This window comes from Chinchilla lanigera, unplaced genomic scaffold (assembly GCF_000276665.1).
Source record: "Chinchilla lanigera isolate Chin_1 unplaced genomic scaffold, ChiLan1.0 scaffold00075, whole genome shotgun sequence".
Taxonomy (NCBI): Eukaryota; Metazoa; Chordata; class Mammalia; order Rodentia; family Chinchillidae; genus Chinchilla; species Chinchilla lanigera.
The window spans coordinates 11,285,822-11,298,703 of record NW_004955476.1 but is presented as its reverse complement, the minus strand read 5'-3'; the positions used below and the strand labels follow the sequence as shown (position 1 = coordinate 11,298,703).

General features: G+C 63.6%; 3 protein-coding genes across 5 annotated transcripts in view; 2 read left to right on the top strand and 1 right to left on the bottom strand.

Moving 5' to 3' along the window:
- Cd151 (CD151 molecule (Raph blood group)) overlaps nt 1-4,345 on the top strand; it is a gene marked incomplete in the record, with an annotated part of 4,632 nt that extends 287 nt beyond the window's left edge. Inside the window, 9 exon segments of the mRNA XM_005401807.2 lie at nt 1-75; nt 1,337-1,401; nt 1,972-2,061; nt 2,145-2,336; nt 2,662-2,736; nt 3,049-3,153; nt 3,242-3,400; nt 3,480-3,566; nt 3,652-4,345. Coding sequence (XP_005401864.1) covers nt 1,978-2,061; nt 2,145-2,336; nt 2,662-2,736; nt 3,049-3,153; nt 3,242-3,400; nt 3,480-3,566; nt 3,652-3,711 — 762 coding nt within the window.
- An 822-nt stretch (nt 4,346-5,167) lies between these two features.
- On the bottom strand, nt 5,168-7,489 carry Polr2l (polymerase (RNA) II (DNA directed) polypeptide L, 7.6kDa). The gene is made up of 2 exons (XM_013502959.1): nt 7,338-7,489; nt 5,168-5,438 (listed from the first exon to the last, which is right to left on the bottom strand). Exons 1-2 carry the CDS (start codon nt 7,430-7,432, stop codon nt 5,330-5,332), a joined length of 204 nt encoding a protein of 67 aa, XP_013358413.1. The 5' UTR covers nt 7,433-7,489; the 3' UTR covers nt 5,168-5,329.
- A 206-nt stretch (nt 7,490-7,695) lies between these two features.
- Tspan4 (tetraspanin 4) overlaps nt 7,696-12,882 on the top strand; it is a 13,128-nt gene continuing 7,941 nt past the window's right edge. Inside the window, exon 1 of one of the 3 annotated variants that reach the window (XM_013502958.1) lies at nt 7,696-7,803. The gene's annotated coding sequence lies outside the window, so the exon portion shown is untranslated. Of the gene's footprint in view, nt 7,804-8,481; nt 8,597-8,807; nt 8,994-12,882 lie in introns of those variants that run through there. The other 2 variants (XM_005401804.2, XM_005401805.2) reach the window with 2 other exon arrangements.

Sequence of the window (12,882 nt, the reverse complement as noted above, 5' to 3'; positions counted from 1 at the left end):
CGGGCCGCGCATTCCCGGCGTTCAGAGCCGCCGCCTCCGCAGCGCAGCGCCGGCCGGGACTCTGCCGCGTGGTCGGTAAGTGCGCCGCGGGTGGGTCCCGGTGCCCCTGAGGCTTTGCGCGCCCTGGTCCGAGGCCGGCCGCGGGCACTTGGGGAACCGATGGGGGGTCGTGTCTGGCGGACCGGTCCGCACAGCGCTCGCAGGCCCTTCCGGAGGGCATGGGTTGGGCGGCGGGGCGGGTAGGGCTTGCGGGGGCGGGGAGGCTCCCGGGCCTTGGACGGGCTGGCGGCGCCCTCCGTGCGGGGACCCGGTTCGTGCATTTTCCGCAGGCGCCGATGCCCGCCCCCCCGGCCCGCCCACCGCAGGGTGCCAGTGGGCGGGACGGTGACCCCGCCTGGCGGGGCGGAGGTGCGGTGACCTCATCGTGGTGACGCGGAGCTTCCCGCGGAGGTCCAGGGCCTGGGATGGGCAGCCCTGCCCAGGCGGTCAGGGCTATTTCTGGCCGGGCCTATCTTCCACGCCCGTCCTTTCCCTGGGGACTCAAGTCCACCAGGCAGCGCTGGGAAGAAGGGCGACTTCTCGATGATTTTCCGGAGTCCAGGCTTTGTTTGGGAACCAGCCACCCCAGTAGGCCTGGGATTGGAGCCTGGCCTGGGGACACCCACAGTAGCAGGGATCTGTTAGCTCTTTAAGTTTGGCTCTTTGAGACAGGGTTTTGCTTTGTAGTATATGCTGACCTCGAGCTGGCCAATGAACCTCTTGCCTTAGTCTCCGAAGTACTGGATTACAGGTGTGGGCCACTATGCCCAGTGGCAGGGGTGTGCTTGTGCCCCCCTCCTCCAGTAATGGACCTTGTATTTGGGCCCCAGCTCAGGGTTGAAGGTCTCCCTGCCTGCCTCCCAGCTCAGGGGTGAAGGTCTGGGCCACCCTCAACTCTGGGGGTGGGTTTAGTCTGCTTTCAGCCGTCCAGGGGTGAAGAAGGCCTCTTCCATTCCCCATCCAGGGGTGGAAGTCACTGCTTTCTCCCCCTGGGCTACAGCTGTGTACTTTGGTTGGGGAGGGACTGGGACAGGGAGCTGGAGCTCAGGCTCAGGGTGGGGCGCTGGGGAGGCCTGAGCTCCCTCCCAGGATCTGACTGTCCAGAACTGCCTCCTCCTGCCCCACCCTAGCCCAGACCAAAATACCCGGTCTGGCTGGTGCTCACTGCCTCTGGCTCTTGTGTGGACCCTGTGGCTCTGGATGCAGTTCTGGCCCACAGGCAAGGTCCAGTCAAGGAGGGGTGGCAGCCTCTGTCAGGGCCAGGCCTGTGAACTGTGACCTGTCCTGGTTCCCCTAGCTCAGGATCCTGGGGAACTTCCACCTACCCACCTGCCTGACTGAGGAGCCCTCCGCAGCCGCCTGGTGAGTGCTGAGTGGGGCGGGGCCGAGGCAGGTGAAAGTCTGGAAATGTGGCCCAGGGCGCCCAGCTGCTGTCTGCACCCAGTTGTGTCAGCACAGACGCTGGTACCCACAGGCTCTGGGATGGGCATAGCGGCTTCCCCACTTGGGGAGGGGGACACTGGGTCTGTGTGCTCTATCTGTGGGCACCTGCACTGCCCATATGGGCGCTGAGCTGGGCCTACAGAGTTCCCTGCTCCTTTACCCCTCTGTGGATGTCTGAGTGGCAGCTTCCTGCCAGCCTGGGGCCCAGGAATGCTGTGGTGATGGTCTGGGTCTGCTGAGCTCATCCCAGGCATCTGCCCTGACCCCTACCCCCACCCGCATGGCCACCAGTGATTTGCCTTCCTGGATGCTGGAACCAGGGCTCCTGAGCTGCAGCCTGGAAGTGACTCAGTTCCCCAGGATGCTCCTCCCAGGCCTTCCCTGGGGCAGGCAGGGCTGTACATCTGTGTCCCCTTCTGTCTCTGGCATCTGGCCACCCGACAGTCAGGGCCGGGTGCTGCAGGTGTCCAACCCTCTTCCCACATCCAGACCAGGATGGGCGAGTTCAATGAGAAGAAGACGACATGCGGCACCGTCTGCCTCAAGTACCTGCTGTTCACCTTCAATTGCTGTTTCTGGGTGAGGACGGGTATGGCCTGCACCCCACCCTAGGCGTGGCATGGAGCTGGGCCAGCGGTGGTGACAGTATGTGCTGCCCACAGCTGGCTGGCCTGGCTGTCATGGCAGTGGGCATCTGGACGCTGGCCCTCAAGAGTGACTACATCAGCTTGCTGGCCTCAAGCACCTACCTAGCCACGGCCTACATCCTGGTGGTGGCTGGTGTTGTCGTCATGGTGACTGGGGTCCTGGGCTGCTGTGCCACCTTCAAGGAGCGGCGGAACTTGCTGCGCTTGGTCAGCAGGGCATGGTGGCACCCTGGTGGGGGTGGCAGGGACGGGACCCAGGGTGGGGGTGCCTCACTGGCCACCTGAGACTGGCTCTGGGACCCTGACGAGGGCTGTGTCACTGCAGGCTGGTCTTGCTGTGCTTGGGTGGTGGCATGGTGCTCCTGCCTGCCCAGGCCTCAGGTAAGGCACCAGCTTTGTGAGAAGTACTGGGAGCCGGGCCGCCCCGAGCTCCCACCTGTTGCTCGAAGCCCTCACACTGGAGCCCCTGGGGTGGGGCTTCACTCCAGTGTCCATTGCTGGGAGCCCCCCTCACCGGGTTCCTGCCCTCCAGTACTTCATCCTGCTCCTCATCATCTTCCTGTTGGAGATCATTGCGGGCGTCCTGGCCTATGTCTACTATCAGCAGGTGAGGGACTCCACAGACCACAGGGGACAACCACTCCAGGGGTGTGCACACAGGGACAGATGTGCTGTGACACACCCATCCCTCCAGAGTTGACCACTGTGCTGTCAGGTCCTGGGGGTGGGGCTTGGGTCTCAGGCCATGGGGATCATGGGGGGTGACCTGCTTGCAGTGTCTGAGCTGCCTACCCTTGGGGCTCATGGGTGGGAAGGTATGGAGGCACTGTCTGACCTCAGCCTGTCCCTCTCGCTCTGGACCTCCCAGAGCCTCTCCAGCCCCACCTGAAGTCTCAGACTTTGATCCTCTCCCCACCAGCTGAACACGGAGCTCAAAGAGAACTTAAAGGACACCATGACGAAGCGGTACCACCAGCCAGGCCATGAGGGTGTGACCAGCGCAGTGGACAAGCTACAGCAGGAGGTAGGCATTGTAAAGAGCGCTTGTGGCTGTCCCCGGCGTGGGCTGCAGGTCACAGGCCCAGGCCCAGGCTCAGCCCTGTTGCTTGTAGTTTCACTGCTGTGGCAGCAACAACTCTCAGGACTGGCGGGAGAGCGAATGGATCCGCTCTGGCCAGGCGGGCAAGCGCGTGGTCCCTGACAGCTGCTGTAAGACTGTGGTGCCTGACTGCGGGAGACGGGACCACGCCTCCAACATCTACAAGGTGGAGGTAAGTGGGCACCTAGAGGGGTGGGCAGTCCAGACCTGCAGGCCAGTGCTCACCTTCACCATCTCACCCCACCTGCTAGGGCGGCTGCATCACCAAGCTGGAAACGTTCATCCAGGACCACCTGAGGGTTATCGGGGCTGTGGGCATCGGCATTGCCTGTGTGCAGGTGTGGGCATGTGGACAACGCGAGTGGGGGGAGGGGTGGCCGGCAGCCCTGAGGTGCCTCCTCACGCCTTCCTGGTTGTGCATAGGTCTTTGGCATGATCTTCACTTGCTGTCTGTACCGGAATCTCAAGCTGGAGCACTACTGAACCCCAGGGCCTGGCCCACCTCCCACCATGTCTGACTGCTGAACTGAGACTGCAGATGGCCAGGGCGAGCGCCTGTGCGCCCCACGCTGACCCTGGAGGTGGCTCCAAGTGCCTTTCGCTGCACACCAAAGTCCTGAGGCCATGCCCACCCCAGCACTGGACCAGGTGGCCAGTGCCTGTGCATGGGGGACCTAGGGCCCAGGCCTGGCTAGTGGGTGGGGGCGGAGTGCTGACAATCACGTGCCCCTCCCACAGGCACTTCTCGGATGTGGTCGCTCCCTGATGTCTGTCTAGTCAGGGCTGACTCTGGACACACCCTGTATGGCAGTCAGAGGCAGGAGGGGGCCACCTTCTGTGCCCACCCAGTTCTCAGCTACAGTCTCACCTCACCTGGGAACAGCCTCTAGCCTCCCTGTGAGGCTTAGCTCCCTAATGGCTTTGTTCCCCTTTTTTTATTTGGTTTCGTTTGCTCCCACAGCTTTTAAGGTCACCTGCACTCACACACGTCATGGCACTCTCCCCGTTGGTGTCCCTGTGGAGGCAGGGGATCTGATTTTGCCCTCTGCTTTTGCCCATATGCTCACAGTTGCTCCTGTCTAGTAACAGGTGCTGAATAAACGTTTGTTAGAGAAGAGCTGGGTTGAGCTGCTACCTTAGGGATAGATGGTGGTGTCCTGAGGGTCCATCCTCACAGTGGGGTGGAAAGACACTCCTGCTAAGTGTCCCCAGGGTCCAGAGAGCTCACAGGGCTCACAGGCAGGAAGCCCAAGTAGAAGGCAGTAGAGCACACTCCTTAAAGGTGGACATCCCTGGGGAGGGAATGGAGGACCTCCAGAGCCAACAGACCAGTGATCCTTGTGGCTATCTTTGGGGACACAGGAGATAGAGGCCAGGTCAGGGCACCAGCCCATGTCAGCTGGAGGGCACTGGGGCCTGCTAGGGTGGGAGGGCTCTGACCTTCCAAAGCTTCAGCCATAGGTCCCTGGATGTGGAAGCTGGTACTACCCTTTTCCCTCTGCAGGCACTCTGGGCTAGGAAGCCAAAATGTGGGTGCTACTGCCCCTTGGGGTGCTGCCCTATGGACCGTGGTTCTACTGGGCAGTATCCCAGCATCCACTTCCATTCACCTGGCCCAGTGGACTGCAGGAGTCACGGGCAGGGCCTGGGTAGAAAGGCCAATGCAGTTGGCCCAGACTCAGGCCTTGGAGGGTCAGGACCCAAAGAGCCAGGGATTCTAGTTTCTGCAGGATTCTAGCTACTGCAGGTTCTGCTGCAGCACAAAGGCTTGGGCTGAGTCCTCAGCGCTAACTTCCTAATAGAGGGATGGAACCAGGAAACAGAAACAAAACCAGGCCTGGGGAAGTGGAGGAGCTGGGCCATGCAGCTAAAAGTGGGACAAAGGGCACAGAAACACTGGCGCAGGGCGTCTCACAAAGCCAGGCTGACCAGCAGGACCCTTAGTAGTTCTCCAAAGACCTTTACTGGATTCGTTGTAGAATGGGCATTATATGCCCACATGGATGTGGCCTGGTGTTGCTTCCACCTTCTCAGTGCCTCAGCTTGAACTCAGCAGGACATGTGTCCACCATGGTCAGCAGACAGGGATCTTCTCCAGTGGTCACTTCTCCAGGGGTGCATAGTTGAGCAGCTTTTCTATCAGGTCCACATGAGCCAGCAGCATGCGGCGGCAGCAGTAGCGTTTCAGACCCAGCGCATCCAGGGCATCCCTGAGTTGAGGGGAGAGGCAGTGAGGCTGACTGTGGTTGCATCTCCCAGGCTTGAAGCCCCTGTACCACCTCCCTGGTGGACAGTGCTGCCTACTCATCTTTCCCCTCTCCTCTCTCCATCTCTCCTGAATCAGGGTTGACCCCAGGAGGCATCCTCTCCCATCTACTCTCTAAACTCCGAGTCTCACACACCCCATGTGTGCAGCCCCCTTCCAATCTACAGTCTTGTGCTCTATGCTCTCACCTAACTTCTTTTTTAATTTTTTTTTTTTGTTTTTTTTCTCCGGTACTGCGAACCGAACTCACGACCTTGCGCTTGCCAGGCAGGCGCTTTTTGCCGCTGATCTAAATCCCCAGCCCCTTCACCTAACTTCTGTCCCTGCTTTTGGTTCTTTTTTTTTTTTTTTTTTCTTTTTGAGACAGGGTTTCACTATGCACTTCAGGTCAGCCTTGAACTCACTTTGTAGGCCAGGCTGGCCTTGAGCTCACAGTAATCCTTCTGCTTCAACCACTTGAGTGCTGGGATTACAGGCGTGAGCCACCACACCCAGCTTTGTTTTTGGTTCTATACTTAGGGCTGGGGCTCTTCTTGGGATTTCCAAAGTTATTTAGCCCCTCACCAAACTGCTACTTCTCAGACCTCCCCACCTAGCTCAGGGCTCCCACATAGTGAGCTCTATCTGCTCCAGCAGCCCTCAGGAGGCACAGGGCCTCACTCTGGCCAGAAAAGCCACTCACTCCTTGTGGGATCTTTACCCAGCTCTGCTCCCCCAATCAGGTAGAAAAGCCACTTCCCAGCGAGCCGCCTCTACCATGTCCCAAAACAGAAGCCTTAGCTTCCTGGAATCTAGTCACCCCGACACCTTCAGGAAATTCCCATGCTGTTATCTCCAATGTGCAGAGATGCCAGCTTGGGCAAGGGGAAGCTGGACTCGGGGGGCTCTGACCATGGTTATCTCTTCAGGAGAGGGGCCTGGGAGGCTTCAGCCACTCACACTCATGCTGATCATTTCAGTAGCCCGCTCAAGGCCGGGCGTGGTAGCACACGCCTGTAATCCCAGCACTCGGGAGGCTGAGGCAGGAGGATTGTTGCAAGTTCGAGACCAGCGTGGGCTACAGAGTGAGCTCAAGGCCAGCCTGAACTGCATACCGAGACCCTATCTCAAAAAGACAAAAAAAAAAAACAAAAACCCGCTCAGCTCAGGATGTCCCATTGTATAGGTGCACATAGGAGCTAGGGCTTCCTAAGTGTCCAAGACACACAGCTGTCCAGAGGGTGGCTAAGGCCCAGACCCCAAAGGGGATGGACAAGCATGGTAGTGACTAAAAAGTCACATGACAACACTCAAGTGGAAAAAGTCTCCCGCGCATCTTAAAAGGATCAAGGCTAAAGGATATCAGCAGGCTTAGGTTAGCGGAAAGACAGAGAAAGCTGCGCGCTTTGCTGGAGAGGAGGCGCGTGTGACTCTCAAAGGGTACTGAGAAGTCTCCAAGACACTGGAGCTTGATGCCCACATCTCCCCAAACCGTACAGGGCAACCCTGAGAGGAGAGAGGAGAGCTGGGCTTGAGGAGCTGCAGGGCTTGAAAACCCTGACAGCTGCTTCTCGCTGTACTGGCTCCGCCGCGGGCAGGCCTCCCAGCCCACGACCCAAGTCCCAAAGGGACCCGCACCCCACCACCCCAGCTCTGCCACGAAACCCCACCCCCGACCCGGCCCTGCCATCGGACTCCCATCCCACGACCCTTGCCGGTCCCGGTACGCTTCCGGCCCCACCGTCAGGACCACCGCTCCCATTCCCGTCCCGCCCCCGGGACCTACTCTCCCGGCGCGGCCGTCCGGACCCCGGCCCCGCGACCCTGGTACTGCCGCCACCCGCCCGGCAAGCCCGGCTCTCACCCCTCAGTGTACTCGGCCTGCAGCAGTCCCAAGTAGGCCTCCCACTTGTTGCCGACGATCTTTCCGCAGGTAAAGCAGCGAACAGGGATGATCATGGCGACGACTGCCGGCCCGCGAGGCGGTGCCGAAGGTCCTGTTCCGGGCGCGCCCACTTGGCGGGGGTCGGATCCATCCCAACCCCAACCCGGCCGGTCTCTGCCGCCCCGGCCCCGGTCCCAGCCCGCCCTGCCCCCGTTGCCTTCTGGCCCCGCCGCGACGAGGCTACCTTGGGCACACGAGCGGTTCCCGGGGCCCACCCATCCACAGAACACAAGGATTCTCCCCCCCGTCCGTCACGGTGGTACGTCCCAGTACTACGGCGCCCGAGCGTGGCGCAAAGGCTACAGTGCGGGTTCGCGTTTCTCGTGCTCGCTTGACTGACAGTTTAGCAGCGGGAGCGGGGCCCAGCAGGAGGTTGCGCGCGCAGGTACGGTGCCTGCGGGTGGGGGTCCAGCGGACCGAACCCACCTGAGCGCGAGTCGAACGCACCAGTTCGAGGTCCGAGTGCGCGACGACAGCCGAATGGCGGCAACAAGTGGACGGGGTGGGGGGGCTGCCCGGGGCGCGCGGCAGAGGGGTCCCGGCAGGGGTCCCGGCCTCGAACCCTGCCCGCGGCTTTCGGGGAACCGGCTGCGGCATATCGGGCGCCTCTGGGTCGCCGCTGGCCGTCGCCGCAGTGACCGGCCCCCGACGGCGGCTTTTTGCCCGACCCTCTCGGGAACGGAGCTGGAGGGGCGCGGGAAGGGGAAGCCGGGGGCAGGACGCCCACGCGCGCCTCGGCACAGTGGGTGGTCAGGGCGGGCAGCGCGGAGGAGGCGGCCTTGCGGAACCGCAGCGAACCTGGCTTCGTCCCGGAGGCTGTGCCTGCAAGACCGCTGGGGGCGATAGGACTGCCTGTCCCCGAGGGGACGGGCCGCCGAGGACCTGGGGGACAGGGTGCTGATGGGGGTGATGGGGGGGCCGGGAGCCGGGCAGAGGAGGCGCGCTCGGGGAGACGCTGGACTCGGCCTTGGTGGGGGCATGAAGTGTTCGCACCCCACCCCCGCGGCTCCGCCGTCCCCCAAGGCCGGCCACGTGCGGAGCCACGCGCAGAGGCCACTTCCCTTCTCCGCGCCCCAGGCCGGGTGGACTCACATCCTGCCTGGGCGGCGGGGCGGCGGGGCGGCGGGGCGGCGGGCCCGGAGTGGCGAGGCCCTGGTCAGACTCGGCTGCGCAACGAGGTGAGGGCGTGAGGAGGGGTCCCAGGGTCAGTTGGGGGACGCTGAGGATGGGTGGGAACTCTGGGGACCTGGGGGAGGGGCCCGGCTGTCCCACCCCGCTCCCGCCCGGACGAGTTGTTTACTAGGCGAGAGCGGGGAAGCAGGGCCAGGCCGAGGGACATTCCTGGAATTCCGAGTGTGCGCCGAGGGGGAGGACCCCCGGCTCCTCCCTCCAGCTCCGGATCCCCAGCCCAGCCCTGCGCGAGCCGCTCCTGGTCAGCGGTGGGAGTGCCGTCCTTACCCACGACCGCGGTGGACCTGAGGGTCCTGGCTTCCCGGTGCCTCCAACTTGGCTGGCGCAGCCGCCTCTGTGGGTGTTTGGTAGCAGACCAGGCTAGGGTCCGGGCCAGCTCCTCAGGTGCGGCAGCGGGCGTGGGAGAGCCAGAGTGCAGGCTTCCTCGGGTTGGCCGGCGCTGAGGGACCCTGGGGACGGTGGGCACTGCTCCCAGGAGCGGGGCTGGAGCATGAGGAGGGCGCTGCGCACTCACATGCGCTTGCCACCCCCCTGCTCCAGTTGCCAGGGACCAGGGGAAACGTGCCACTGAAGTTCTGCCCCAGCCCCTCTTGCCAGGTGTCACCCTGGAAACAGGCAGCCACAGGGAGTGCAGGGCGCTGGGCTGAGGTTCTGCGGACCTCACGCCCTGGTTTTGGGTCACAGCCTCAGTGCTCTGGTGGGACCAGCACCTTCCACCAGGAGGGGCCCAGTTCCCTTCATCATGGGGGTGCCTGGGGTGGGCAGTGCAACCTGGGGTGGGCAATGTCACTCTCCAGTCCCGTCCCCCACCGCTGCATCTGCACCCTCTGCTGTGTGAGTGAAGGGGCATGTTCACCCAGAGGGTACGCTGCAGCCCCCAGTGCCCACTGCTGTCTGCGAGCTGCCGCGCGTAGCGATTGTTGCACACAGGCTTTGGGAGCGGGGCCTGCGCAGATGTGGCTGGGCCGGATGGGCCCTGCCCTGCTGACCCATGGACAGGCCTGGGCTGGGGCGTTGGGATCCTCAGTGGCTCTCCCAGCTGCACGTGACCTCCAGCCCAAAGTGGCTGGAGGAAGTTGGGGGGAGGTGCTGGAGGAAGCGGGGCTGAGGATCCTCTAGTGGCCTCTGGGGGCGGGCTGTCCCCTCCCTCTCCTCCCCGAGTTAGGTGGACAGAGGCTCCTGCCCAGGCTGGGTGAGCCCGCTTCTGTGTGGGTTGTCAACTGGCCTGGCCAGTGTTCACTGTGCCCTGGCAGGGGGCGGTGCTGGGGTGGACACCGGGCCCAGCAGGGCAGGACGTGCAGCAGGACAATGGGCTACAGCCTGTCGGAGCCGCTCGGCCCTCCCTGCCTCCTCGGAGGCGGCTCCACTCCGCTCTGCATGCTGGGCTGCCTGAGTGGTTAGAGACCCTTGGCCTGGCCGTGGTGCCACCCTACTGAGGCTCAGGGGCCGCCCTGTGGTGCATTGCCCACCCCAGGCTGCAGAGGGTGAGCTCCAGAGTTTGGGGAGGTCCCTCTTGGAGTGGGACTGAGGTCTGGCCAGGAGGGTGCCCGGGTCCCCTTGTTGCTCACACCCCCACTCCCTCAGCAGAAAGGATCCTTGTTGGGGCCTTACTGGCAGATGAGTGGGCCTCATGGGACACTGTTGGCTGGCTCAGGTAGTGCCCCTGAGGAGGGGTATCCATCTATTCCGAGCAGGGAAGGGTGGTGTGTGGGGTGCTGTGAAGGAAGGGGACAGTGCCAGCTTGGGCCCCTGGGCATGCAGCTTGGGTGTCCTGGCCTGTGTCCCCGTGTCTGCATGTGAGCACATGTCCAACGAGTGTGCATCTGCCTGGGGTCTGGAAGTTTGCCTAGCTGGACCACTGGCCGGAAGTCTGACCCTGATGTGTGGCCCCCAGCCCAGCCCAGCCCTGGAGTAGGGCTTCTGGGCTCTGGCCCTTGGTCCCTAGGAGCTTCTCCGTCATAGTCAGGGGCCTGGGGTGGTGTGGCGTGCACTTTGCAGTCTCCTGCAGGGCACAAGCTGGCTTGGCTGTGCTGACCGTGCTCCAGCTCCCTCAGGCCGGCCTCTGAGGCTCGGAATGCCTCCTTCTGGGTGAGGAGGAGGGCCCACCGTCCCCAGCGTCCCTCAGCGCAGACCAACCCCGAGGACGCCTGCACCCTGGCTCCCCACCTCCCGCTGCTGCACCTGAGGAGCTGGCCTGGACCCCAGCATGGTCTGCTGCCTGGCTGGGCAGAGTGTGACCGGCAGTGCGGGGCCTGTCCTGGCCCCTGCTTGCCTATGGCTGCATCCTGGGTGCAGGGACCGATACCATCTCTGAGCCTGTCTTCTTGGGGGGCCCTGCGGGAGAGAGCTGGGCTTTAGGGACAATCCCAGGGGTTGGCAGTGCCCTCTTGGGTAGGATGCCAGGGCCCCACACCCTTGCCCAGCCTATGGCCTGGCCTCCCTGTGAACCTGGGTGTCCTCAGCTGCCTGGCCATTGGGTCCTGTTGATGCCAAATTGGCCCCCTCTGCCCATGGGTGTGGCATGCAAGGGAGGGGGCACAGGGTGGGCACCCTGGGCTGTGGACTCAGGATTGGAACCCAGGCAGGCTCCCGTCTCCGTGCCCTTGGCCTTGGCACTCAGGGACCTCTTGGGGAGCTGTCCTCAGCTAGAGGGAGACAGGGAGACAGAGCTCTCCATCACCACTGTGACTTCTCGCCTGGCCATGCCGGTGCAGAGAGGTTGGGCTCAGGCTGCTGCCTTGGTAGCAGGAACCGCTCTCACCCTGTGGCCCCTGCCCCCTGCTCCCCACACCCAGGGTGGCCTTTTAGGGGCCAGATGGGCAGCCTGGGGTCCGTCTGTCCCATGGTGGCTCTGGGCTGCAGAGCCAGCTTGGGGTGGCTGGTGGCTCCCCACGGGAGCAGGGTCAGTGTGTGTGGTGTGGTGGTGTAGTAGTGTCTGGGTGCTTGGGCTGGCTTATGTACTCAGCCCTGGATTGGGCCTGTGTCCATCCTCTGCTTGGATAGCTGAGTTGGGCCAGGGGCTGCTGGGGCCCCCCAAGGTTCTGGTGGGCTCATCTGCTGCCACCTGCTTCCTGGTGGTCTGTGGGTTGGGCTGTCTGCTACCCTGCGGGGCTTCTACTGTCAGACCTTTGTCGCTTCCTTGTCCCTGTTCCCTCATGGGGCCAGCAGGCAGGGAGACCTTGGGAAGCCCCTCTGCCAGCCCACAGCGCCCCCCAGGATTGGGACCCTGGAGTCGGCCTTAGGGCCTGGGCTGCAGTCCTCCATCAACCCCCCAGGGGGCAGAAGAGAGCTGGTGTCAGGAGCCCGGACCCGATGTGGAGGAACCGCGCTGGGCACCAGAGTTCTAGTTTTCGCTGCAGCCCCTCCGAGGCACTCTGACCACACATCCGGACCTTTCCCGAGGCCCTAGAGCTGGCCAGCCGGGCGATGGCACTCTCAGCTCCACACCTCCTTCCCTCTGGACTTCAGCTTCTAGGACTGCCCATGGGTGGACAGAGCGGGGAGCGTCCCTGGCAGCTGTTTCCCTGTGCCCCAGGCCCACGGCTCCCATTCCAGTCCCGCAGGCAGCGGGTCAGCCCAGCGTCCTGGCTCCTTGCTGACAGTCTGCCATAGGGCGGGGGCGGGGTGGGGGGGGTCCGGGCTGCACCCTTCGGGGAGCCGGGCGGGGGGGGGGCCGAGTCCCAGCCTGGGACATCTGTCCCCATCTCTGCTTGCAGGCGCGATGGGCTAGTATACGTGCACCCACAGCGCTCGCTCACTCTCAGGCTGGGCGGGGGGGTGCTGGTGCAGATGAAATTTGGGGCCTCTTGTTCAGAAATTTTGGACTTAGGAAAATGGTTCCACGAGTTTGAGACAGCAGTCGCTGTGTGGCCGCTCTTGGAGCTGGCCCTGTGTCTCGCCCCGGGAGCCAGGACGGGCCACCTGGGCCCGCATGGCCATCGGGGGTTCTTTGGGGTCCCTTTTGGCTCCTACATCCTGGACGCCACCACTCCCTCCCGGGCACCCAGGGCGCCCCAGACGCCCGGAGCCGGAGCTACCCCAGGTTGCCAGCCGCAGCAGCTAGGTCGCCGCTGACTTTGCTCGGCGCTCTGCGCCCCTGGCTTGGTGGGGTAGTCGCCCCCCGCGGGTTGGGTGTTCGGGCGGGAGCTGCGGGGTCTCGGCGTCCGCCCCGCAGCCGGCGAGGCGCAGGGGCGGGGCCGACTAGCTGCGATTGGTCGGCCGGAGGGGCGGGGCTGTGCGGGATTGGCCGGCGATGCGGGGCGCAGGAAAGCGG

Coding starts and splice junctions, on each gene's coding strand:
- Polr2l (XM_013502959.1), bottom strand. CDS start 7,432: ATGATCATCCCTGTTCGCTGCTTTACCTGCGGAAAGATCGTCGGCAAC. Junction 5,439..7,337: donor CAGGCCGAGTACACTGAGGG/GTGAGAGCCGGG, acceptor CCCTCAACTCAG/GGATGCCCTGGATGCGCTGG.